The sequence below is a fragment of the Prenolepis imparis genome, unplaced genomic scaffold (genome assembly GCF_030444845.1).
Source record: "Prenolepis imparis isolate NDT839.2.m4 unplaced genomic scaffold, iyPreImpa1.0 SCAF_5, whole genome shotgun sequence".
NCBI classification, from domain to species: Eukaryota; Metazoa; Arthropoda; class Insecta; order Hymenoptera; family Formicidae; genus Prenolepis; species Prenolepis imparis.
Window position 1 is genome coordinate 11,588,256 of NW_028141163.1, and position 24,208 is coordinate 11,612,463.

Here is a 24,208-nt window from a genome sequence, read left to right on the forward strand (position 1 = left end):
TCTCGCATAAATTCCACTTTATTATTGTTGTGTTGTCTCTCCATGGTCAACGATGTTTGATTAATCGAATCTCGATGATATTTTTCTGTGTGTTCTATCTCCCTTAACGGCAAATAAGGAATATTTTATTTTCACGCGAATTTTTGTCGGACTTAACTCATATATAATGCATATCTTTTTTTATTTCTATAGTACATATGTACATATTTTCTTGATCTTCATTATATGTATGTGTGCCAGAAATATCTGGAGTTCTTTTTTTTTCTTTATCATAATTGCAATATATAAAACAGTTCTTATAACTTTTGATAAAGATGCAAATGATAATAATAATAATCGGCAATAAAATAATAATAATCGGCTATTTCGCAAAAATGATCGAAACGCATCGAGAAAATATATAATATATAATATATTCTATTTATAATATATATATATATATATATATATATATATATATATATATAATATATTCTATATATAAAATTATATATATATGTATATATATATATAATATATTCTATATATAAAATTATATATATATGTATATATATATATATATATATATAATATTTAAACAATTTTTTCTGCGGTAAATTTGAATTTGTAAATATACATAGATAGATTGAAAAGTATATGTATGTTAAAACGTAAAAATCGGTTTAAGAATTATATATATTTTCGCTTAATATCTATTCGTCTTTATATCGTACTTTATATATTTGTTATATTGCACATATTCTTATGATTGCAATAATCCATCATTTATCAAAACAATTGCTTAAAACCGACGATTGCGTATTATACACTTGCAATATAAATAATACTAAAATATTATTAAAATATTATAAATAAAACTAAATATTATTAATAATACTGAAATATTAAAAATACTAAAATATTATAAATAAAATTAATATTAATAAAATTACTAAAATATTATAAATAAAACTAAATATTATTAATAATACTGAAATATTAAAAATACTAAAATATTATAAATAAAATTAATATTAATAAAGTTACTAAAAAAATTAAAAACACTACAATATATTAATAATAATACTAAAATATTATTAAAACCTCATAAATAATACTAAAATATTATTAGTTTGTGTTTTATTGAATTAATAATCGCGACTGTAATTAATCGCATCAACATTACTAAGCACATTTATTGTGCAATATTTATCATTTATCATTTAATCGATGTAACATTATTCAGATTTTTTCTCTCCATAAGCTTGAGTACTTTCTCGTATATGAGTTTGGGCGCATCCTTAGCCCACAAAAAATCCACATGATTAAATTTAGGCCACGGCACTTCGTAACTATCTACTACATTAGGCAATGCGTGATAGAGCCTCTTCACATCCTTGAAAAAAAAATGCTTTAATAAATAAATTATCGCAAAATGTTTACATTTCTATCGACAAGAATAATTTATTATTTTTTTTTTAATTTATATGTTTTTTCTTTTAAACTATCTTCCCACTTCTATGTACAAAACTTGACTTATAAACAATTGTTTTCTAAAAAAAAACTTTTTTTTTTAATTATCTTTTTAATTCTATGTACAAAGCTTGATTTAATATACAATTAGCGCGAATTAATATCTGGTTCTTTCTCTCTCTTTCTCTCCTACGTGATTTATCTGAACATGCATTCTTTAGTTACTCACCACGATATTAACTAGCCAGTCGTCAGAACCGTAGAACAATGCGATAGGTACTGTGATATTCGCCAGATTGTAGCTCGGAGGTACTGGCGATTTGTACTTCAACAGATTTATCTCGCGACCGTAATCATATTGGCGAAACCTGCCCGATTGTAACCCTTGACCGTAGTGTAGAAGCGTCTTAGAAGAAGCTCCGGCCGGATCGTGATTCAAAATGATAGGTAGTAGAGTCTAAATAGGGAATAAAGACGTATATGCAAAGTTTAATCTGAAGCACGAGTGATCACACGTTCGTGAAACAACGTGATGATCGAAGATTCGTTTGGACTTCTGTATTATTTCGATCGCGAATCATTACTCACATAATTAAACTGTTCGCGATCGTAACCGCATATCATAAATATTATGTTGGCGCAGATTTTCTTCTCGACGACATTCTTGTTACAACCGTATTTCATAAGAAATCTCAGAAAATAATTCTGCGGCAGAAGTTCGTCGTGGAAGAAATATTGTAGCATCATCTGCAATCGAAGATCTCTAATTTGCTTAAAATTCTTTTCTGATTAAAGTTTTATAGCAGTATTTTTTGAGAATATTTCTTTTAATGAAGTGAGATAATGTATGGAAGTTTCCAATGAGTTGCTTTATTTATATTTTAATTTTATTTTATGCAATTTTTATTTTTATTTTATGCAATTTTAGTATATTATACAGTATACAGTACCGGCCAAAATTATATCACCTTTTGATTTTTTCAGCATAACTTGTTTTAAAGTGCACGGATCTCTATCAAATCATAACATGTTTGTTACACTGAAAAAATCAAAAGGTGATATAATTTTGGCCGGTACTGTAGATATATAATATAAAAACAATATATAAAATAACAATTTCTTTTTGTTTTGACAAAGAATATTATTCTAATAATTATTTCGTAATAATGAATTTTTTTTAACAATAATTATGTATATTACTTTACCTTCAATGACTTCGAGAGGGGAATGAGATATTTTATCGGACTCTTCATATGATCTATAAAAGCCACTGGTGCGAAACTAATCATCATTTGCACCATTTGTGCGATTTCCGGACGCTCTGATGCCATTATATAAAAACTTGTTGTGCCCATCGAATGACCAATGTACGTGTGCAATGGTTGCGATCTCATATTTGTGATAAATTTGATCATCGCGGGTAAATCGTAGATGCCCATCTCATTAAAGCTGATAAAAAATTTGATCAATATATCCTCATAAAATATGTAAATTTATATAAAATATAATTGTCGCATATAATGTAATATATAAACTAAAAATATATATGTACGTATGTAATGTACATATGTAACATATGCAAATACATATACACGGTGTGTAAGGTATTATTATATTTCTTGTTCAAAAAAGTAAACATCTTTCTACTCTTTGACAAAAGAATTTCTGAAAATGCGTTTTCGAGATAGCATTTAATTTTACAAATTAAAAAATATATATATATGTATGTAAAAAGTATATAAGAGAGCATATATTGTACAAGTCTACTGATGTTTGACGCCAAATTAATTCTAATATCGCATTACAACTGCATTATTTTCAAAGTATCATTATTTTTATTTTATTATATTTTTTATATGTTTTATTATATTTTTATTTTATGTACCTGAAATCCCAAAATGTTGAATTCGACGGAGATAGGGAAATATGCGCCCTCGAGTAAGTATTACCACGAAAATTGCCCAACCAAACATCATATCCCTGATCCGCCAATAGGTAAGCTTCAATGCAAAAAAAACATGGTTTGCATTACTTATTGTATATTTGTATCTATTATTAAATAATTTATATTTTCATATATATATACACCTTCATACAAATTTCATAATATTTTCACATGTTAGTATTTTTTAATAATAGAAAAAATTTTTAAATTCTTCGAAAAGTAAGATACATTAGAAGTTAACTACACAATTAAAAGTTTATTAGACAGTTTATTTTGACATATTTATTGTTTAAATATAATTTTAATTTGGGAATATCTCTGAAGCTTCATCTCTTAAGCCTCAACTCTCCAATAGAAAAATAATCAACAGTATTGTTTGAGAATATCTCTTGGGGATTGATTAAAGAATTGTACCGAGTGCCTTTTTTGGGCCTTTATATTCGAGATTTTTCTCTTAGATGTTTTTTTGATAAAAATAAGCTCAACAATGGAATCTGATCAACGATACTAGAATATCTCTTAAGCATTGTTTACAAGATCGTACTAACTGCTTTGCCATATTATATAATATTAATTTCCAATTTCTTGGGGCATTTTAAAAAATGTCATTAACGATCTTAACAACGATGTATGTATATGGTTTTAATAATTGATTAAATGATCATACGTAATGCTTTGCCTTTGCCAAGCATGACCCAGTCGGCGGAGGTGCATAAGAGACCGTGTTGCAATAAAACAGGTAGAGAGCTGTTGCCACCTGAAATACGATGTAACGTCAAGAGATAACCGTCCTCCGTCATTATAACATGAGCTTCCGCAGGATAACCAGCTCTCCTTATCATTTCCAACTGGAAGAAGAATCAATAAAGAAAACATTCTCAAAATTCATCTAAAATTGAAATAAATGTACGCAATAAGATGCGTACACAGTATTTATTTTCTAAATAATAGAGCAAATTTCTATGTTAAATATGTAGAATGCATTAATTCTATTAATATCTATCATTAAACATCGATATTTAATTAATATAAAAAGTAATTGTTAAAAAAGTTAAAACAAAATCAAAATTAGACATTAATTATCTAATTATTAAAACTTATCGGATAATTTTTAGAAAATATCATGCAAAGATTCATTTGGCTGACAAAGTGTAAAGTTCGATAGAAATTAGTTCTTAGGTAAATTAGGAGAATTCAACTTTTTATTTTTATGTTTATCTCTTGAACCATTTAAATTATTTTAATGATTATATCATAATCATAATACATATAAATACATATTTATTTTTGATCATTTTAAACTAACCAGATATCATCAAAGAACATGACATATTTTTGTAGCATTATATATATACCTATAGTATATATATTTACATAGAGTATATTTTACATAATATATTATTTCAAAATAAAAACAAAAAATTTAATGACAATTAAACAATATTAATAATTGATTATTAAATTGACCTTAAAAATAAAAATATGAATATCATTGTAAATCTAATTAACGAAAGTAAAATTTTCGTGAAAATTTAGATTTTGATTGTAGATCAAAGGATCATTTTCGAATATTTTTGACAATATTAAGAAAATTAAACTAATGAAATAATGAAGATTTTAATTCTCTGTGAAGTTTCTACAAATGAAAACGTGCTTACCGTATTGAGATCGATATCTGGATTGTAATTGGTGTCGTTCGACTGATTCCAGTTGGTTCCGAATGATATTTTCTTGATGAACGCACTTATTGTTAGCTGGGATATGTTTATCAACGCTGCACCAGAAAAACTATAGAACGTCAGCAGACACACGAGCACAGTCGATTTCATCGCGTCGACGATTCAATAAGTTGTCAAAAAAAAGCGAAGTGAATTTCCTGGAGAATTCGGGTATATATATATTTTACTAAAAAGAAGCAAAGAACGCGAGAGCGAGACGAACAACTGATGACAATTATCCTCTTCACAAGCTACTATGTACTAGAATGAATCACTTTGTTTGATTATTTTTTATCAGTTTGAAAGGAGAAGAAGAAACGAGAGAAGCATTATCGCTTCATTAGTCATCTGATCATAGAACAGAGAAAAAAAAAGCGCCTTAGCGCATGTATATATTACAAGATAGATAAATGATATTTTTAATCGTTAAATTAAACTCGTATCTATACTGTCCTACAAATATTCCGCTAATTCTTTACATCGCGCAAAAAACCACTGTTTCTTTTAGCACTTCGCTTTCTGTTTTATCTCAACTTCGAAAACTTTTGCGAAAAGTGACAAATTAATGTTAATGTCAGGATCTGGTAAATATATTTGCAATGCATTTTATTTTAATTCCCATACTATTCCAATAAAACTCACATAAACTACAATACTTTTCCATCAATCAATTTAAACCTCATGTATTTATTCTCAATAGCTAAAACAATAATAACTGTTTAATTATTTGTTTCATTAAGTTAAAATTAAAATTTTTTAAATTAAAACATTAATTATTTTTATTAATTATTTATTAATACTAACAGCTTCGAATTATTATTTGCTTTTGTTATTATTTTTGCATTTTCAAATAAATTGTATATCAAATTCAATCTTATTTCTTTTCTGTATAAAAGTTAAAAAATGAACAATTACATATTCTCTCTCCCTCCCCCTCTATAAAAAAACATAAATCAGTATTATTATTATAGTATATCAAAGCCTCAATATTAAAGGAAAGAAATTAGACACATTTACCTATAATTTTTTTATAAATACTCTATAGTTAATAAAAAGGATTTTTATATTGAAAAATAGTGTTATTATAAAATTAAATATGTTAAAGTACTTTATACTTTTTATATCGAATTTGTAATTAAATGCTCACCCAGCTTTTAAATTGATTGTATCGATTATATTATATTTTTTTTTACAAAGATTGTCTTCTAGAAAATTTTTAACTTTATCTTGATACATTTTATATATTTCTTCTTATCATTAGATTTCTTACTATAATTTTGAAATCCGTAAAACTAATCCGTGAATTTGAGTTTAAGAAACATGTAAGCGGCGATTCTATGATTAATAATTTTTTACATAATTTCTATCTAATTTGGGTTTAAGTACATCTGTAAATGTATATCTAAAGCATTCCATCTTACATAAGTCTAATATATGCGATTCTACTATCATCATAATACGTAGCTACCAACGGATTTATATAAATAGAGTTTTAGTATATAATTCGACTTTGTTCTACTAAACCTGAAGGAAAAAAGAAGCACAGATTAATACAAAACAACAAAACGATAAAACATGAAAGGTCGTCTGTTCACAGCATAATACATTTTGCATTATACATATTATTTGCAAAATCACGCACTAATACAAATACTATATACAAAATATTTAATATGCTGCACACAACACACCGACACTTCTGAAGTACTTCGTTTAAGCTTGTTATCACTTGTTACGAGCACTCATGATGTATTTATAGAGGAACGTTTCTTATTCTCATGCTATACGTAGCAGCAGATCACGTGACAGTCTCAATAGATGCGTATTTACAAATTAGAAGTAATGTTTGCTGAGTTTTAAATTGCATATAGATTATTAATGTATTTTTTACTGTTTAGGAAAAAAGTCCACATTTATGATAATATATAATTATATATGTATACATATATGTATATATACATATACAGTGTTCCAAAAAGGTCGGACAAAATATATAAATTTCGAAAAAAAAATATAGGTAATTTAACAAATATATAAAAAATATAAGTAATTAAACATAGATAATTTCATGTCAAAATTAATAATAACTTTAAATAAGTATAACTCCGCTAAAATTGTCGTATTTGAAAATTTCTTTTTCGCTATTCAAGCTTGAATACTCTGTCTAAGTCTGTACTCGAAAGGGTAATCTTTCTCAGGTAATCCTAAGCCTCCTATTAATGCATTCCTTTTTTATGACCTTTCGAGTTTTCAAGAAGTTTTATTGTTTGCCAAAAAAATATTCCTTTTAAAAGAAACAAAGGCAAATCTGTCTTTTGTTTATTTTATCTGCTTCTGGCAATAGGATATAGTGGAAGAAGTTCTGTTAAAAAAGAATGGCAAATTGGAGGTAATGACATTAATATAGAAATTTACCATATATCGAATTATATGTAGAATATTGTATTGTTTAAACTTAAAAAAAGGGAAAAATTATGTTTCTAATTATTTTTGTTGTACAAGACAGTTAAAAAGTATATAAAAGAAAAATCTCTGTGCTGTGTGTAAAATATACGTACATGGATCAATAAACATGTATTTTTTTATTTCTATTACATGAAAATACATATGTATTTTCTTAATCTTCATAATGTGTCAGAAATATCTGGAATTCTCTTTCTCTTTATCACAATTGCAAAATGTGAAACTTCTCATAAAGAATATAAATCACAACAAAATCTTCACAAAAGAAAAAACACGCCACGTATATAAAAAAATTCGACATTGTATGCAAATATGCCTTCGTAAAAATTTTTCTATTGTAAGTTTAAAAATAAAATTTAAAAATATATTTAAAAATACCTACAACTTACAGCTATTATATTTGTTAGTCAAGTATAATAATAGTGTATTATTTTTTGCAGATTATTATTTGATCCGATATAAAATTTATCACACAATCAACTTTGTATTTTTAAGAATAATGTTATTATGTATATAGTCAAAAGTTTTTTAGACCCGTTATTGAAAGAATTAAAGTAATGAATAAAAACTTGGCGTGCAATACAACATAGCGCGTTTATAACATAGCAGGAAACGAATAATATTAAAAGAAAAAAATACAAAAGAAAAGTACGTGACGTGCGCGCGCTTAATTCATAAACATAATTATGGTTTGTCATTTCGCAATTTCGAGAAACTTTGACTTGAAATTTTCAGAGAATATTTTTGAAACATCAAAGATTCAAATAATATAATAATTGATCGAATAAAAGATCGATATTTGGAACTCTTCAGAAAGCGCGTGTGTGTGTGTTTGCATAAAGATATCAAACAATAATAAATAATAATTAGCAATTAATAAATTAATTTAACAATTAAGGTATTCCCATAAAATTTTTGCACATTATCATGTATCGTAGATCAGCCTACATAATATATACATGCATTTCTTCATTCTTTACATTTTACATGACACACTTTTTCTTAACCCGTCTAACCGCATCCCTCGATCTAAATCTGTAATCTATAGCGATTTGATAATTGTTAAATGCGATAATTATAACAAATTATCTCATTTAGTATTTCTAAACATCTTATTGTTACAATCACATTTTGATGTTTAATACGATAAAGAATGAGACGAAATATAATTGATTTTGAGTATTGTCTCTCAAAATCTTTTACGTATTATAACATATACATATATATACGCGAAACATTAAATCATACAAGCACTTTAAAGTATAGTTTAATCATTTATTAAACGATTGATGTATCACGGAACTCATTCTTATTTTAATTATTCGATCGTTTTATTGCGCGTTCTAAATCCGAATTATATTTAGATCGTCGAAAAGTTGAACCATAAAGAGTCAAACGATAAATATATTTGTGATTCTAATTGTAAGTATTGCCGAAATATATTTTACATACAATGGCATATACATGCATACTATACGCGGAATATTAATTTATATAAGCATTTTAAAATAATCACGCGGGCTGATAATCACTAATTATAATTCTTATACTAAAGAACCGAATTTTGCATGATACATATTACGCATAATAAACACCTAATATGGACTACATCGCGACCTTCTCCTTCCAATTTTATTATATGAATAAATGACGGGATTGCAGAGTGGGGCTGTGATGTTCTGGGGGGGTATACACATAGCCATGGCCATGAGACATTCACCGACATAGGCCGGTATTCATAGTCGGTTCTTATATTTAAGAATGTCTTAAGTACAATCTTAAGTACAATCTTAAGATGTGATTAACCAATCACAGAGCCGTATTTGCATCTTAAGACATTACTTAAGACGGTCTTGAAATAAGAACGGACTATGAATACCGGCCATAGACTCGTCTTCATTCATGTTTATCTCAATCGAGACTCGAATGAGGCAGGTCGCGGCGTGTTTGTAGTGCGAGATACTCCATCAAATTCCTTATTGTATTATATACGAACAGAAATTATACTATGTACAAGAAAAAAAATGTATAGAGATATTTTATATCTAGACAAAATTACTTCATATTCAAGAGTTTCATAGAGTATTGTAAAACTAATGCAAAAATAAATATACTATTTTGTTATAATGCAAAATACCTAAGTTATCGATTATACGCATGTACACACACATATAAGCACACTTACGCACAATTTACACACATAATATCTTACTTTTAATGTCATAATTTATTTAATATAACCCTAAATGAAAGATCAAATACTTTCAATAAACAAAACAATTAATTATATTAGTGACAAAAGTGATAAGTCATGTAATAAAATAAACGAAACATGTATAGTATATAAGCACCTTTCAAGTACTCCACTCTTCAAAAGTAATTTGATATATAAAAATTTTAAAAACGTGATGTATTCTCTTATGAATAACTGAAGAATTTCTTAAGAAGTTTAATATATGTTTATTAAAAAAATAATTATAATGCAATATTAGATGACAATGATAAAATTAATATAATTTAATATATAAAAACTCGGCGCTGCTATATAAAATTATTTTCATGTATTTTGATTTGTATTTTAATGTTTTAATACAATATTTGAAAATATCAATTTTTAATTCTTTATAATTATTTTATCAATTATCAATTATTTTTAATCAATTATTATTTAGTCTCATAGAGAGCAGTGTCAAGCATTTGACGAGTTAAAATTAATATGGAAGCAACTATAAATTAAAGCTTTTATAAATTATCCTAATCCATTAAAAAAAGACTTGAAAATTTATTTATTTATTCTTAAAAATATTCATATATATCAAAACTTAAACAAAAAAAATAAATATATATTATATATATATATATATATATATATATATATATATATATATACGTAGAATTATAAATATATATTACATCACGGATACAAAATTTGTATTGCAGATTATGTGATTTTTCTTCTACGATGAATTCCTGCCATAAAGCGAAAAAAATAATTATGCGAAACTGTTACTTTCGCAAGCGAAAGTTATTCGTACATGATCAAAAATCGAGATCCTGATCTTCGGTGATGACTGTGAACAGTTTAACTGACGTAAGTAGTGAGTAGTGATTCGCCCGATTGAAATATAAACCTCGAATCGAATCTTCGATCACTACATTCTCTCATTTCACACATCCGTGAGGATGCTTCAGATTGGACTTTGTGTATATGTCCTTGTTCTCTATTTAGACTATCTGTCATCCAGGATCACGATCCAACCGATGTCTCAGCTAAGACACTTCTGCATTTCATTTAAGTGAGCCGGTCTGGCAAGTTTTCGTTAATATGATTACGATCGCGAGATAAATCATTTGATATACAATTCGCCAAAACCTCCGAATTATCAAACCAATCTATCACAATATACCTATCGCATAGTTCTGCCGACTGTATAATTAATATCGTGTAAGTAATGAAAGCATATTCAAATAAAATACATAACGAGAGAGAGAGAGAGAGAGAGAGAGAAAGAGATTTGTGCTAATTGTTTATAAGTCAAGCTTTTGTATATAAAATTAAGAAAATAGTTTTAAAAAAAAAATAAATTTAAAAAAATAAATTTTTTTTGTCTAGAAATGTGAAAAATACGTTTGTGAAATTATAATTTTAAAAACATTTCTGTCGAAACGTTTCTTATTAGTGTTAGACGGTTTATAAATATGTATTAAGGACAGTGAGAAAACGTTTATGAGACTAACATGTGCTATCTGAGTGTTTTATTAAACTAATTTGGAGTTTACTTTTCTTTAATAGCAACATTTTTTCTAACAAAAATAATATCAATTTGATATATTGTATTTTATAAACGATTAAAAAATCATTTCTTTTGCACTCAGTTTCATGTTTTGCATTTTTTTTACTTTCAACAGATTTTCAATTTAAAATTTATTAAAAACAAATTTGTCACAAAGAATAGCGATTTTAATTAAATTTAGACTAAAAAATATTAAAAGATTGAAAGGAATGAACTAATAAGAGCCGGTGCGTCGGAAATAAAAACGCAAAGATTTATATACTTATTCTTTATTTCTTTATTGCTTTAGAATGTTTCGGTCCTTTCTTTGAACCATCTTCAGCTTAATGTGTGGTACAGTATGATACAAACATTCATTGTATCGTACATCATAGTATACCACACATTAAGCTGAAGATGGTCCAAAGAAGATGGTTCTAAAAAAATTAAGAAGTATACAAATCTTTGCGTTTTTATTTCCGACGCACTCTTCCTTTCAATCCTTTATATTAATATATTAGAGCTTTTTTCCATCATAATTTAAAAAATATTAATATTTAATTAATCGAAATGTCCGTTTATAAAATAAATAATAAAATTCTGTCTCATATTCCGTTGATAATATAAATTTTATATATTTCATTTCAAACGCTCTAAATTTTTACAACCTTGTATCACAGATATATTTGTTGAATTTTGTTATTTTTTGGAAGAAAATCGCTGGAGTGTTTCTCTATTCAATGAATACTTGGTAATAAAAATGTAGTGCTTTTCAAAGATATGTTTTTTTAATTTAGCACATTTATATTTTTTACATTGTACATAATTTCTAGCCTAACTTTAATTTTTAGTCTTTTTCTGTTTGCAGGTTAATAAAAACCAATCGTAAACGAAAGGATAATTCATTCTAACAAATATATAAATATATAAATATATAAATATAGCGCGTAAAAAAAAAAAAACAATTGCGTGTAGTCACATTTATCTCGCTCTTGCGTTTTCTGCTTTATTTTTCAATATAATATCCTGATACTCAGGAAAACTTGTCCATTTTTTCACAGTTTATTAAATTGATGCGATGAGATTGGTTGCAGTTGTGTATCTGGCATCGTTCTGCAGTTTTTCCGATGCAGCACCAACAGACATAATACCCCAGCTACATGCATTTACCGAGAAAATATCATGGATCAGCTGGGAACAGTCGAACGATACCAAAATCAATCCCGATGCCACTCTCAGTACGGTAAACATATGTTTTTACTCATAAAAACTAATCAAAAATTAAAATTTTTATTATTTCGATTAGATTAATTTCCTCAGAAAATGATCGAAAATGATCTTATCTTGTTGCACTGCTTTTGTTCATACAATCGAAATTTAAATTCCGCAAATTAAATATTTCTCTTAACTGCATTCATAATAGTATTAATATTTTCATCTTTGTTTTTTTAAATCCAATTTAGATATCCGATTCAATTGTTAGTATCATTTAATTGCTATTAAACTTTATTTTTTTATCTTAAAACATATGATAAATATAATACATATATATTTTTTCTTTATTATATCAATATCTATTTTAGTCTGTTTAAAATGATAAAAGTTCGTGTAAAATCTGTTATAAATATTTATTATAATCGTGACATAGTCATTAAAATCATTTTAACTGATTCAAGAGATAGATAAATACATAGAATAATTTAATTTGATAAAAATTACTTCTGAAATAATTCTATAATGTAAATAATATAAATAATTCTATCGAGCTTTTCTCACACTTTATTAGTCGAAGAAACTCCGCTTTGTAATCTTTAGAAATCACATCGTACGTTTAATTAAAAAATTAATACTTCTATTTGACTTTATTCTGACCTTTTAACAAAATTACTGTTCATGATAATTAGATATTTATACGTAATGCAAAATTAATGCATATTTATAGCAGAAATTTGCTCTATTATTAAAAAAATAAATAGGAAAAATAAATACGCAGTTTGTCACATAATTTTATTTTTTAAATTTTGAGATTGCATTTTTTTACTGATTCTTTTTCTCCAGCTAGAAATGATAAAAAGAGCGGGTTATCCCGTAGAGGCTCATGTTGTAACGACGGAGGACGGCTATCTCTTGATGTTACATCGTATCCCAGGTGGCAATGGCTCTAGACCTGTATTATTGCAACACGCTCTGTTATGTAGCTCCGCCGACTGGGTCATTCTTGGCAAAGGCAAAGCACTCGGTATGTACAACTCTTTAATCAATTCTCCAAATATTCAGAAATCATATTTTTTATATACAAATTGCAACGGGCTAATAAGAGCCAAACGAGAATGATACTGTATCGGTTTCAATAAAAATTAATTTTACTGAAACTGATTTGTTGTACACAGTGTAATACTAACAATAAGTAATTAAATCCCAATTCGTGATTTATTTATTTTAATAAATTATTTTAATAAATATTAATAAAAATTAATTTTTATGAAAATTGATACAACCGCCTTTGACTCTTACTAAAAAATTCCGTAAAATTCTAAAATTTAAATTTGTTTTAAATTGATAGCCTTATTAATTTCTTAATTGTCATATCTTTGATATTCTATTGAAAAAGTGCCTAAGAAAAACTCTCGAATTTAAATAAAAAATATACCAAAAAAAAAAAAACTTTTTAATGCAACTTTTATTTTAATTGTAACACAAATTTCAATGCATCTTATTTGTTGAAAATTGTTCAAATTCATTATTTAATTGTTATAATTTATTATAACTATGATATATATATATATATATATATATACACACATATATATTTCATAATTATATATATTATTTAAAATTGTTTATTTAACATTTAACTAATCGGATAATAATGAGTAAATCGCAAATCAATTCGTAATCTAAATCTATAATTATTAAAAAATATTAACAAGTGAAGAGATATTTTAAAATATGTAAGAGAATATTATATGAGAAGATACAAGTTATGTAACAAATTTTGCAAACAAAATGCAACTGTCTTTTTGCATTCTAGCTTACCTATTGGCGGATCAGGGATATGATGTTTGGTTGGGCAATTTTCGTGGTAATACTTACTCGAGGGCGCATATTTCCCTATCTCCGTCGAATTCAACATTTTGGGATTTCAGGTACATAAAATAAAAATATAATAAAACATATAAAAAATATAATAAAATAAAAATAATGATACTTTGAAAATAAAGCAGTTGTAATGCGATATTAGAATTAATTTGGCGTCAAACATCAGTAGACTTGTACAATATATGCTCTCTTATATACTTTTTACATACATATATATATATTTTTTAATTTGTAAAATTAAATGCTATCTCGAAAACGCATTTTCAGAAATTCTTTTGTCAAAGAGTAGAAAGATGTTTACTTTTTTGAACAAGAAATATAATAATACCTTACACACCGTGTATATGTATTTGCATATGTTACATATGTACATTACATACGTACATATATATTTTTAGTTTATATATTACATTATATGCGACAATTATATTTTATATAAATTTACATATTTTATGAGGATATATTGATCAAATTTTTTATCAGCTTTAATGAGATGGGCATCTACGATTTACCCGCGATGATCAAATTTATCACAAATATGAGATCGCAACCATTGCATACGTATATTGGTCATTCGATGGGTGCAACCAGTTTTTATATAATGGCATCAAAGCGTCCGGAAATTGCACGAATGGTGCAAATGATGATCAGTTTTGCTCCGGCAATCTTTGTAGACCAAATGAAAAGTCCGATAAAATATATTATTCCCTTCTGGAGAGAATATAAGGTAAAGTAACGTATGTAAATACAAATTAGAAAATAATTTATTATTAAATAATTTATTATTTATTATTAAAAATTAAAAATTTATTTATTATTTATTATTATTAAATAATAACATATTATTAAAATAACTTGTCCAAAACAATATCCCTTTGTCGAAATTCAACACTGTTGAAAGATAGCACTGTTATTATTATAGTTTCACAAACCTCTCTTATAGTTTCATAAACGTATATAATGTTTTATAATTATCAAATATAAATATGAAATGTCTCAATAAATTGTACTTGAAATCATAGTTTAAGAAACATATTTCTCAAATTTCTCTACAAACAAAAAAAATTATTTTTTAAATTTCAAAATAAATATGCACATAATGAGATAAAATTTCCAATATATAGATATATATAAATTTATATATGATTATATATAAGCAATTTTTTCCTATTTCTTCAAACTCGATTTTTTTTTATAAAAAAATGCAAAATTATTTTACAAATTATTTTTTTAATTATATATCCTTATTTTATACGTGTTGTATATGTTGTGTGTGTTTTGTGTGTGTGTGTGTGTGTGTATTATATACATAGAATTAGAAATATATACTATATATATTATATCACGAAGAAAAAATTTTTGATTACAGATGATCATGCGGTTATATTTTCACGACGAATTCCTGCCGCAAAGCGATTTATTGAGATTTTTTTCAAAATATGGCTGCAATCAGAATTTTAACATGCAAAAGTTATGTGCCGACCTAATATTTCTGATCTGCGGTTATGATCGTGAACAGTTTAATTACGTGAGTAATGAGATTTTCGATCAAAATACAACTCCGATTGAATCTTCGATCATCACATTTCATTATTTCACGTGCGACCATGTGCTTCAAATTGAACTTTGTGTATACGTCCTTGCCCTCTATTCAGACTCTTCTGCCTGTAATCCTGGGCCACGATCCGGCCGGCACCTCGTCTAAGACTTTTCTGCATTTCATTCAAATATATCAATCAAGCAAGTTTCGCCAATATGATTATGGTCGCGAGAAAAATCTGTTGATATACAATTCGTCGAAACCTCCCGACTACGATCTAGCGAATATCACAGTACCTATCGCATTGTTCTATGCTCCTGGCGACTGGCTTATTAATAGCGTGGTAAGTAACGAAGGACTACATGTTCAAATAAAATATATAGCAGAAAGAGATAGAGAGAGAGAGAGTCGCCTTAATTGTGTATAAGTCGAGTTTCGTATACATAGAATTGGGAAGATTAAGCTTAAAAGAAAAAATAATTAATTAATTTAAAAAGAAAATAAAATTTCTTGTCTGTAGAAATATGAAAATATTCTGGTAATTCAGAAGATCATTTTTTTTCAAGAATATCAAGAGCCTCTACCGCATATTACCCAACGTAATGGATTTGTATGAAGTACCATGGCTCAATTTCAATCACGTCGATTTTATATGGGCCAAGGATGCTCCAAAACTCGTGTACGAAAGAGTTATGAAGATTATGAAGAAAGAGAATCCAAATAATGTTACATTTACGGAATAATGTTACGTCGACAATCGAAATAATAAATAAATATTACTTGTACCACATTCGCTTTATAGTTTATTGGAAAGTTATTAATAAATAAATCTACATAAAGTAAAAATATTATAATGTCAACTGGAAAAATTTAATTTAATTTAACACGATTTTTTAACATATACATGTTACACGCACACACTTTATTTCGTGAGTTTCTTGTTTTGCATTTAATTTCCTGTATGTATATATATACAATAACTTTTATCTTCGAAATAGATCTTTTCACTTAAAAATTTAAATGCAACGTAATGTAATATAGTGTAAGAACAAAATTGTCAAGAAGAACAGAGACTATAATAATTATAATTAGTTTATATACAATAATATTTATATAAATGTTGGTTAGAATATTATAAATATCAATAATTTAATTAGTCAAAAAATACGCTCTTGTAAAATAAATAATCATAAAAATAATAATTTCTTAATTATTAAATGTAATATTTTTTTTTTTCTTAATATAGAGCAAATCAATTGTAGGGGTTGATTGGTTAGTCAAAAATAGCAACCTTGCATCTTGCATATGCGATAAATTCAGAAAGCTATCTAATGTATCGTTATACATACATATATCATATCAGACGTCGAAAATAATACTTTTAGGCAAGCTAATTCCTACATGTTTGGCTTCGTGTCCCCATGACTCAAATCTTATAGCGATAGGCACCGAAAGTGGATTAATTTATATTGTTCAAAAAGAGATAATATTATACAAACTGAGGGGTCACAACGAAGAAATAATCAGTTTATCATGGTGTTCTTCGAATGTAAATGTCTTAAATGGAAATGGCAAAAGAGATTTACTTCTAGCTTCTAGCGCAAGAAACCGGTAGAATAAAATTTTCATAATATTTTCATATCCTCTATATCTCATGTATTGAATTAATTACATATGTGAAATATATGTAAATATATGTAAATAAGTAATATTTATAAGTAATATTTTAGATGTTACTAATTTTTTGATCAAAAAATAAGTAACATCTAAAATATTACTTATAAATACTACTTATAAAAATGAGAGAGAGAGAGAGGTGAGAAAACAATAAAGACATTAATACTAATATCACTTCTATTTAATAATATAATATTCTATTAAATAAAATATATAATATTCTATTTAATTATATATAAATTAATACAATTTTTTCCGGAACAAATTTGAATGGTTTGTGTCATTGTAAAAATATATTGATAAGAATACATTGATAGATCAATAAACGTAGATAAAGTATTAAAATGCACAAAGTGGATTAAGATATTATATTTATTCATTTACAATTAATATATCTTTTCGTTTTTATATTTACCTATTGTAATTTATATTTATTATATCGCAACACTTTAAAATCCATTACTCGATAAAACAAGGATTGATTAAAAACGCGCGCATTACTCTAATTCGCTTTTGCACTAATCACAAATAATAATAAAAAATATTATTATATTATAAGATTTCATTTTATCGATCTAATGATTCAAACCATCAGTTGAATCGAATATCCATTTACTAAAAGTTTTGTATGTAATATTTATTTTCCATTTTGATTGTCAATATAATGATTATCCCATCAATGTAACATAATTTAGATCCTTCGTCTTCATGAGTTTCAAGACTCTGTTGTACACGAGTTTAGGTGCATTTATGGCCCATATAAAATCCGCATGATTAAATGTATGCCATGGCACTGCGTACGCGTCTATTACATTAGGTAGTATTGAATAAAGCCTTTTTACATCCTTGAAAAAAATGTTTTTGTGAATTATTTCTGTTGATCCTTCTGTCACAACGCACAATTTTTCACCTCTACATCAATGTATGGGTACCAAACTGCGTCTGCATTTTTGACACATATTACACTGCAACAATTTCTTTATAACAGCTGTTAAGCACTAAACATTCTTTCTCGTCATATTTTAGGTTTCCGAATACAAAAGGACTTTTGTATTTCATTTCGGGTGAAGAGAAGTTTCGATCCATTTTTGACATTTAAAATTGCTTCGAGTACCCGTTCATTGACAGAAGAGTTAACGCGCGAATCTCTCTGTATATTTTTAATCTATAACGTGCATTCTTTCATTATTTACCTCCGTATTAACTAGCCAATCGCCAGGGCCGTAAAACAACGCGATTGGTAACCTAATATTTGCCAGTTTATAGTCCGGAGGTTTCAATGACTTGTATTTCAACAGATTTTTCACCCAACCATAATCGTATTGACGAAATTTGCCTGAACGATATCCCTGAATGAAGTGTAGAAGCGCCTTAGAAGAGGTGCCGGCCGGATCGTGATCCAAGATGAAGGGTAACAGAGTCTAAATAAGGAACAATAAGACATAAAAAGTCTGAAGCGTATTTCATTACTATACTCACGTAATTAAACTGCTGGCGATCGAAACCGCAAATCATGAATAATAGGTTAGCACAGATATTCTTCTCAACGAAATTCTGAGTGCAACCATATTTCGTTAGAAATTTCATTAAATTGTTCTGCGGCAGAAGTTCGTCGTGGAAGAATAATTGCATGATCCTCTAGAATCAGAAATCACTTATTTGTGATTTTAATTTGCTTCATATAGTTCTTTTCTTACTTAAGTTTTAGCGAAATTTTTACCAGAATATATAAATGAATTTTTTAAAACATTTTTTAAATAAATTGAGATAACTTATAACAGCTTTGATTAAATTGTTTTTACTTTAGTGTACAGCTTATAAAATTTTGCATATTAAATTTTAATTAAACTGATAAAATATCATATCACAATTTTAAAACTGCATAAAATTATGAAGGCAAAAGAATAATTTTTAGTCATATTTACACTAACAGAAAAAACTAAGAAAATCTTATTTTTATTGCAGAAAAAATAATAGAAATTGTAAAATAAATATGTAAAATAGGGGTTTTAATTGCCCCAGGTAAATATGTCGAAAAATGTGAAAGATATGGAAAAACGTTTCAAACAAAATTTGTAGAATTTCGAGGGAGACCTTTTGTCGTAAACATACTCTTATTCCAGGCGGAGGCACTTTTGAAATTTCGAAGTTATCATTACTTTTTTAAACAAAACCATCATAATTTTCTTACATAATTCGATTTCTCGTAATATTTGACGTCAAAAATTGTTAAAGTGGAATAGTCGAAAAATGAAGGTTTACAAGATATTTTATATTTCATTCTGACATTCATTTTTTCAGTAATCTTATTTTAATAATATTCTGCATAGAATTATGAGATAAATCATTAGTGTAAGAAAAACATACTCTATTGATAAAAAAAATTTGCAATTTGCAATGTGCAACTGCATATTTTTTTTTTTAATAACTATATATTTTTTTACTCTAATTAATATTTAACTCATTATTTTAGAAAGGTAGAAAATTATTAAAGTAAGATTATCGAAAAAGTACATTTACATGAGTATTTTTTGATATTTATGAGTTTTTTTTTTTTAAACGTGTCAAAATAAAGCATATACATATATAAAATATCTCGTAAACCATTTCATTTTTCGACTATTCCACTCTAATATCTTTTACGCCAAATATTACGAAACATCTATTTGTTACGGAAATGTTTTTCCGTATTTTATTTCAACACATTTCAACATATTTCGATATCTTGAGCAATTAAAATGAGATACTTTGTGAGTATGTGTGTGTATTATTTTACCTTATATATTCTCCAGAAAGATGAGAAATATTGTATCGGACTTTTCATATGGTTTATGAAGACTGCTGGTGCAAAATTAATCATCATTCGTACCTTTCGAGCAATTTCCGAACGCTCTGATGCCATTACATAAAAACTGGTTGCACCCATCGAATGACCAATATACGTATGCAATGGTTGCGATCTCATATTCGTAATGAATGTGATCATTGCGGGTAAATCATACATGCCCATTTCGTGAAAACTGATGAAAAATTTGATTAGCACACACAACCGTCACAAAATATAATAAATATATATCTCCATAAATAATAATATATACACTAGAAATATATACATATGTATGTAAACAATGTATATGTATATACACAAATAATATACAGAATATCCTACATAAATTATTGACTATCATGTTTGTCGTCAAAAAATAAGCTTTTTTTTTCTTTTGGCAAAAGTTCTGAAAAATACATTATTTCCGAAATTTCTTATTGTTTAATATGCCAATACAGTATATGTGCTCTTTTTTAACTCTTTGTGTAAAAATTCTGACATATGTATAATATATTAAAAAAAAATATTTATTTTTAACAAAAAACAATTGTAACAGTCTGCATCCTACCTATGGGATACTTTGTATATATTTATATTACGTAAACATATAGAGAATGTCTCTAAATAAATGCCATTTAAAATAACATTATGTATGTACATATATTAGTAATTAAAAATAATTTTTTAAAAATATATATACATCATTATATAAATAAACGTATATATACATCTACCTATTTGCATTTGAAGTTAAGTTAAATGACGATATAACTTTATCATTTTCAAAACATCATTATTTTTATTTTATTTAGTATGAGTACCTAAAGTCCCAAAATTTCAATTTTGACGGCGACAGGTGAATATGCGCCCTTGAGTAGGTATTACCACGAAAATTGCCCAACCAAACATCGTAACCTTGATCCGCCAATAAATAAGCTACAATGCAAAAAGACATCGTTCGCATTTATTACATAACTTGTGTACCTTCTTATATAATATCCTCATACATATTTCACAATATCTCTTCACTTGTTAATATTTTTTAATTAAAATAATAATAATTAAAATAATAATAAATTAAGATTGCGATCTAATTTATAATTTATTCATTATTATCCGATGAGTTAATATATATCATATAATAAATTTTAATAATATTCAACAAATAAGATGCATTAAAATTTGCGTTGCAATTAAAGTAAAAGTTGCATTAAAAAGTTTTTTTTCGCTATGTTTCTTATTTAAATTCGAGAGTTGTTCTTAATCATTTTTCCAATAAAACAACAAAGATATGACGAAATTAAGGCTCTCACAATTTGAAATACAACTTTAAATTTCCACGGGCTAGTAAAAACCAAATCCGGATGTGCATCAATGTCAATGAAAATTAATTTTTATTAATATTTATTAAAATAATTTATTAAAATAAATAAATCTCAAATTGAGATTTATTTAATTCTTTGGTATAACATCAAGGAAAAATTTGTCCTATATATGCACACAATAAATTAATTTCAGTGAAAAATTAATTTCCAATAAATCAAATAAAATTAATTTTAATATTTAAATTAAATTAAGGTTCAAATATTAATAATAAATCAGTGAAAAGGGGCTAATTAAGAGCCAAGTGCGGAAGTCGGTGCGCATATGTTAAAATTAGAAAGATGTGTTGATAGAGAATTAATATCTTTTATTCAATGTTAAAAAATTTAACTAAAAATACTTAATTAAAAATTAATTTTCATTGAAACGAACGTACTATCATCCACTGACTCTTCCTAGCTTGTTAAAATTTTAATTTTTATATTAAAGATATATGATTTCGAAATATCTCATCTTAAGAATTGTATATACCGAGTGCTTTGCCTTTGCCAAGAATAACCCAATCTGCGGAGCTGCATAACAAACCATGTTGCAATAGCACAGGTAAAGAATCATTGCCACCTGGGATACGATATAATGTCAAGAGATAACCGTCCTCCGTTGTTACAACATGAGCTTCTGCGGGATAACCCGCCTTCCTTATCATTTCCAGCTGGAGAAGAAGAATAAAAAAGGCGTTCTCAAAATTGAAAATCTAAATAAATGTATATGTGATAAAATGCGTACGATATTTATTTTCCAAATGCTAGAGCAAATTTCTATCATTAAATATGCAGAATGCATTAATTCTGCATTAAACATCAATATTTAATTAATATAAAGAGTAATTGTTACAAAAGTCGGAATAAAATCAGAAAGAAGGTATTAACTATTTAAAACGTGTCGGATAATTTTTTTTAGAGAATACAAGGAGTGATTCCTCTTCCCCTCCCTTTGCATGATAAAGTGTAAAGTTTCATGGAAATTATTTCAAAGATGAATTTTGGAAAATTAAACTTTTCTTCACATTTATATCTCTCGAGCCAAATGAAATAAGTTTAATGATTAAAATAATTTTAAATATGTCACGTTTATAATATATATAAATGCATATTTATTTTTAATTACATTAAATAAGATATCTAGAATATTTGACATACATTGTATGTCTTTTTAAACAGAAAATAGATTATTTAATGGCAATTAAAGTATTATAACTAATAATTTAATATATAATATTAAATCGAAATTTAAATATTAAATTTAAGGAACAAGAAAAGAATATAAATATTATTGTTTTCGATCATATTTTGTGTTGCGTTCCAAAAAATTTACTCCTTAAAATAGAGAGGAGCACACACAAATTGACCAATCACAATCAAATATTCTTACTACGTTTGAGAATACTTGACTATGATCGTGTTTGTGTGGTCAATTAGCTTAATTAATTACTCATTCTCTGTCATCAGCCTTTTTGTTTGATTGACCAAATAAGAGAAAAATATCGTTGTTTTCGTTCTGATTGGTCAATCGAACGCTTAATAAGCAATATTATCGAACGCTTTGCTTCGAAAAGTGAACTTTTGGAACGCAACCGTGATAGCATATTGATGAGGAACTCGAGTGACTAGACTATAATTAAAGCGACGAAGAATTTTAATGCTCGCGAATCCTATAAGTGCATATATAGCACATATGCTTACTGTGCTCAGACTGGTATCGTCGGAATCGAATTTTTTGTCTTTCTCCTGGTTCCATGTGGTCCATGATATTTCCTCCGCAATAAACGTGCTCGGTTTAGCTGTCATTGCACCGGAAAGGCCGTAAAATGTCAACAAACACACGACTTCGGTAATAGTAATCAGCCTCATCACGTCAACGAGCAAGTCAATAAAAACGATGCAATAGAAACTAACGCGAGAATTTTCCTAAATTTCGTGATTATCGAGAAAAAAAACAAAAAATGCAAGAGAGCGCGACGTGAATATATGTCTGCTCTTCCTGGACGTTACTTTTATTGTTCGCATACGAATCGTCGAAAACGTACTATCGCATTTTATTAGTCACGCAATCATTGCAAAAAATATATCTGCACGAAATATACAGGGTGTTGAAGAAAAAGGTAAAATATTTTAACGGGATTTAATATGTCTCAAAATAAGTTAAAAAGTCTTAATATAAACATGGGTCCGCAAATGAGCCATTTTTGAGATATTTGCAATATCTCATATAACTTAATTTATATAATTTAATTTAATTTACCAATATTCACATGAATAAAATAATAAAAAATAAAAAAGTATATAAAAAAATTAAAATATCTGAAAAACCGTTTATTTGCGGATCCATATT

General features: G+C 26.7%; 3 protein-coding genes across 9 annotated transcripts in view; 1 reads left to right on the forward strand and 2 right to left on the reverse strand.

Moving 5' to 3' along the window:
* Positions 1-16,985, forward strand: part of LOC145936832 (lipase 1-like) — a 40,728-nt gene extending 23,743 nt beyond the window's left edge. The window contains exons 1-9 of one of the 4 annotated variants that reach the window (XM_083039442.1): positions 10,555-10,669; positions 10,808-11,023; positions 12,220-12,594; positions 13,410-13,590; positions 14,383-14,497; positions 14,934-15,177; positions 15,820-15,978; positions 16,106-16,333; positions 16,557-16,985. In XM_083039442.1, the coding sequence (XP_082895568.1) occupies positions 12,430-12,594; positions 13,410-13,590; positions 14,383-14,497; positions 14,934-15,177; positions 15,820-15,978; positions 16,106-16,333; positions 16,557-16,733 (1,269 nt within the window). In that variant the 5' untranslated portion in view covers positions 10,555-10,669; positions 10,808-11,023; positions 12,220-12,429 and the 3' untranslated portion in view covers positions 16,734-16,985. Of the gene's footprint in view, positions 1-5,555; positions 5,700-10,554; positions 10,670-10,807; positions 11,024-12,219; positions 12,595-13,409; positions 13,591-14,382; positions 14,498-14,933; positions 15,178-15,819; positions 15,979-16,105; positions 16,334-16,556 lie in introns of those variants that run through there. The other 3 variants (XM_083039443.1, XM_083039441.1, XM_083039439.1) reach the window with 3 other exon arrangements.
* LOC145936833 (lipase 3-like) lies at positions 1,093-6,822 on the reverse strand. Of its 3 annotated transcripts, none has more exons than XM_083039446.1 (8): positions 6,807-6,822; positions 5,056-5,273; positions 4,065-4,245; positions 3,338-3,452; positions 2,658-2,901; positions 2,041-2,199; positions 1,682-1,909; positions 1,093-1,375 (listed from the first exon to the last, which is right to left on the reverse strand). In XM_083039446.1, exons 2-8 carry the CDS (start codon positions 5,224-5,226, stop codon positions 1,199-1,201), a joined length of 1,275 nt encoding a protein of 424 aa, XP_082895572.1. In that variant the 5' UTR covers positions 5,227-5,273; positions 6,807-6,822; the 3' UTR covers positions 1,093-1,198. The 3 variants fall into 3 exon arrangements, with proteins under 3 accessions (XP_082895572.1, XP_082895571.1, XP_082895570.1); XM_083039445.1 differs by lacking the exon at positions 6,807-6,822 and adding an exon at positions 6,640-6,779; XM_083039444.1 differs by lacking the exon at positions 6,807-6,822 and adding an exon at positions 6,640-6,767 and having other exon boundaries at positions 5,056-5,376.
* A 1,008-nt stretch (positions 16,986-17,993) lies between the features above and the next one.
* On the reverse strand, positions 17,994-23,915 carry LOC145936834 (lipase 3-like). 2 transcript variants are annotated; one of them, XM_083039448.1, is made up of 7 exons: positions 23,560-23,915; positions 22,349-22,529; positions 21,316-21,430; positions 20,537-20,687; positions 19,147-19,305; positions 18,861-19,088; positions 17,994-18,512 (listed from the first exon to the last, which is right to left on the reverse strand). In XM_083039448.1, the coding sequence occupies exons 1-7, from the start codon at positions 23,725-23,727 to the stop codon at positions 18,336-18,338; spliced, it is 1,179 nt and encodes a 392-aa protein (XP_082895574.1). In that variant the 5' UTR covers positions 23,728-23,915; the 3' UTR covers positions 17,994-18,335. The 2 variants fall into 2 exon arrangements, with proteins under 2 accessions (XP_082895574.1, XP_082895573.1); XM_083039447.1 differs by having other exon boundaries at positions 18,007-18,512; positions 20,444-20,687.
* Positions 23,916-24,208: the final 293 nt, after the last annotated feature.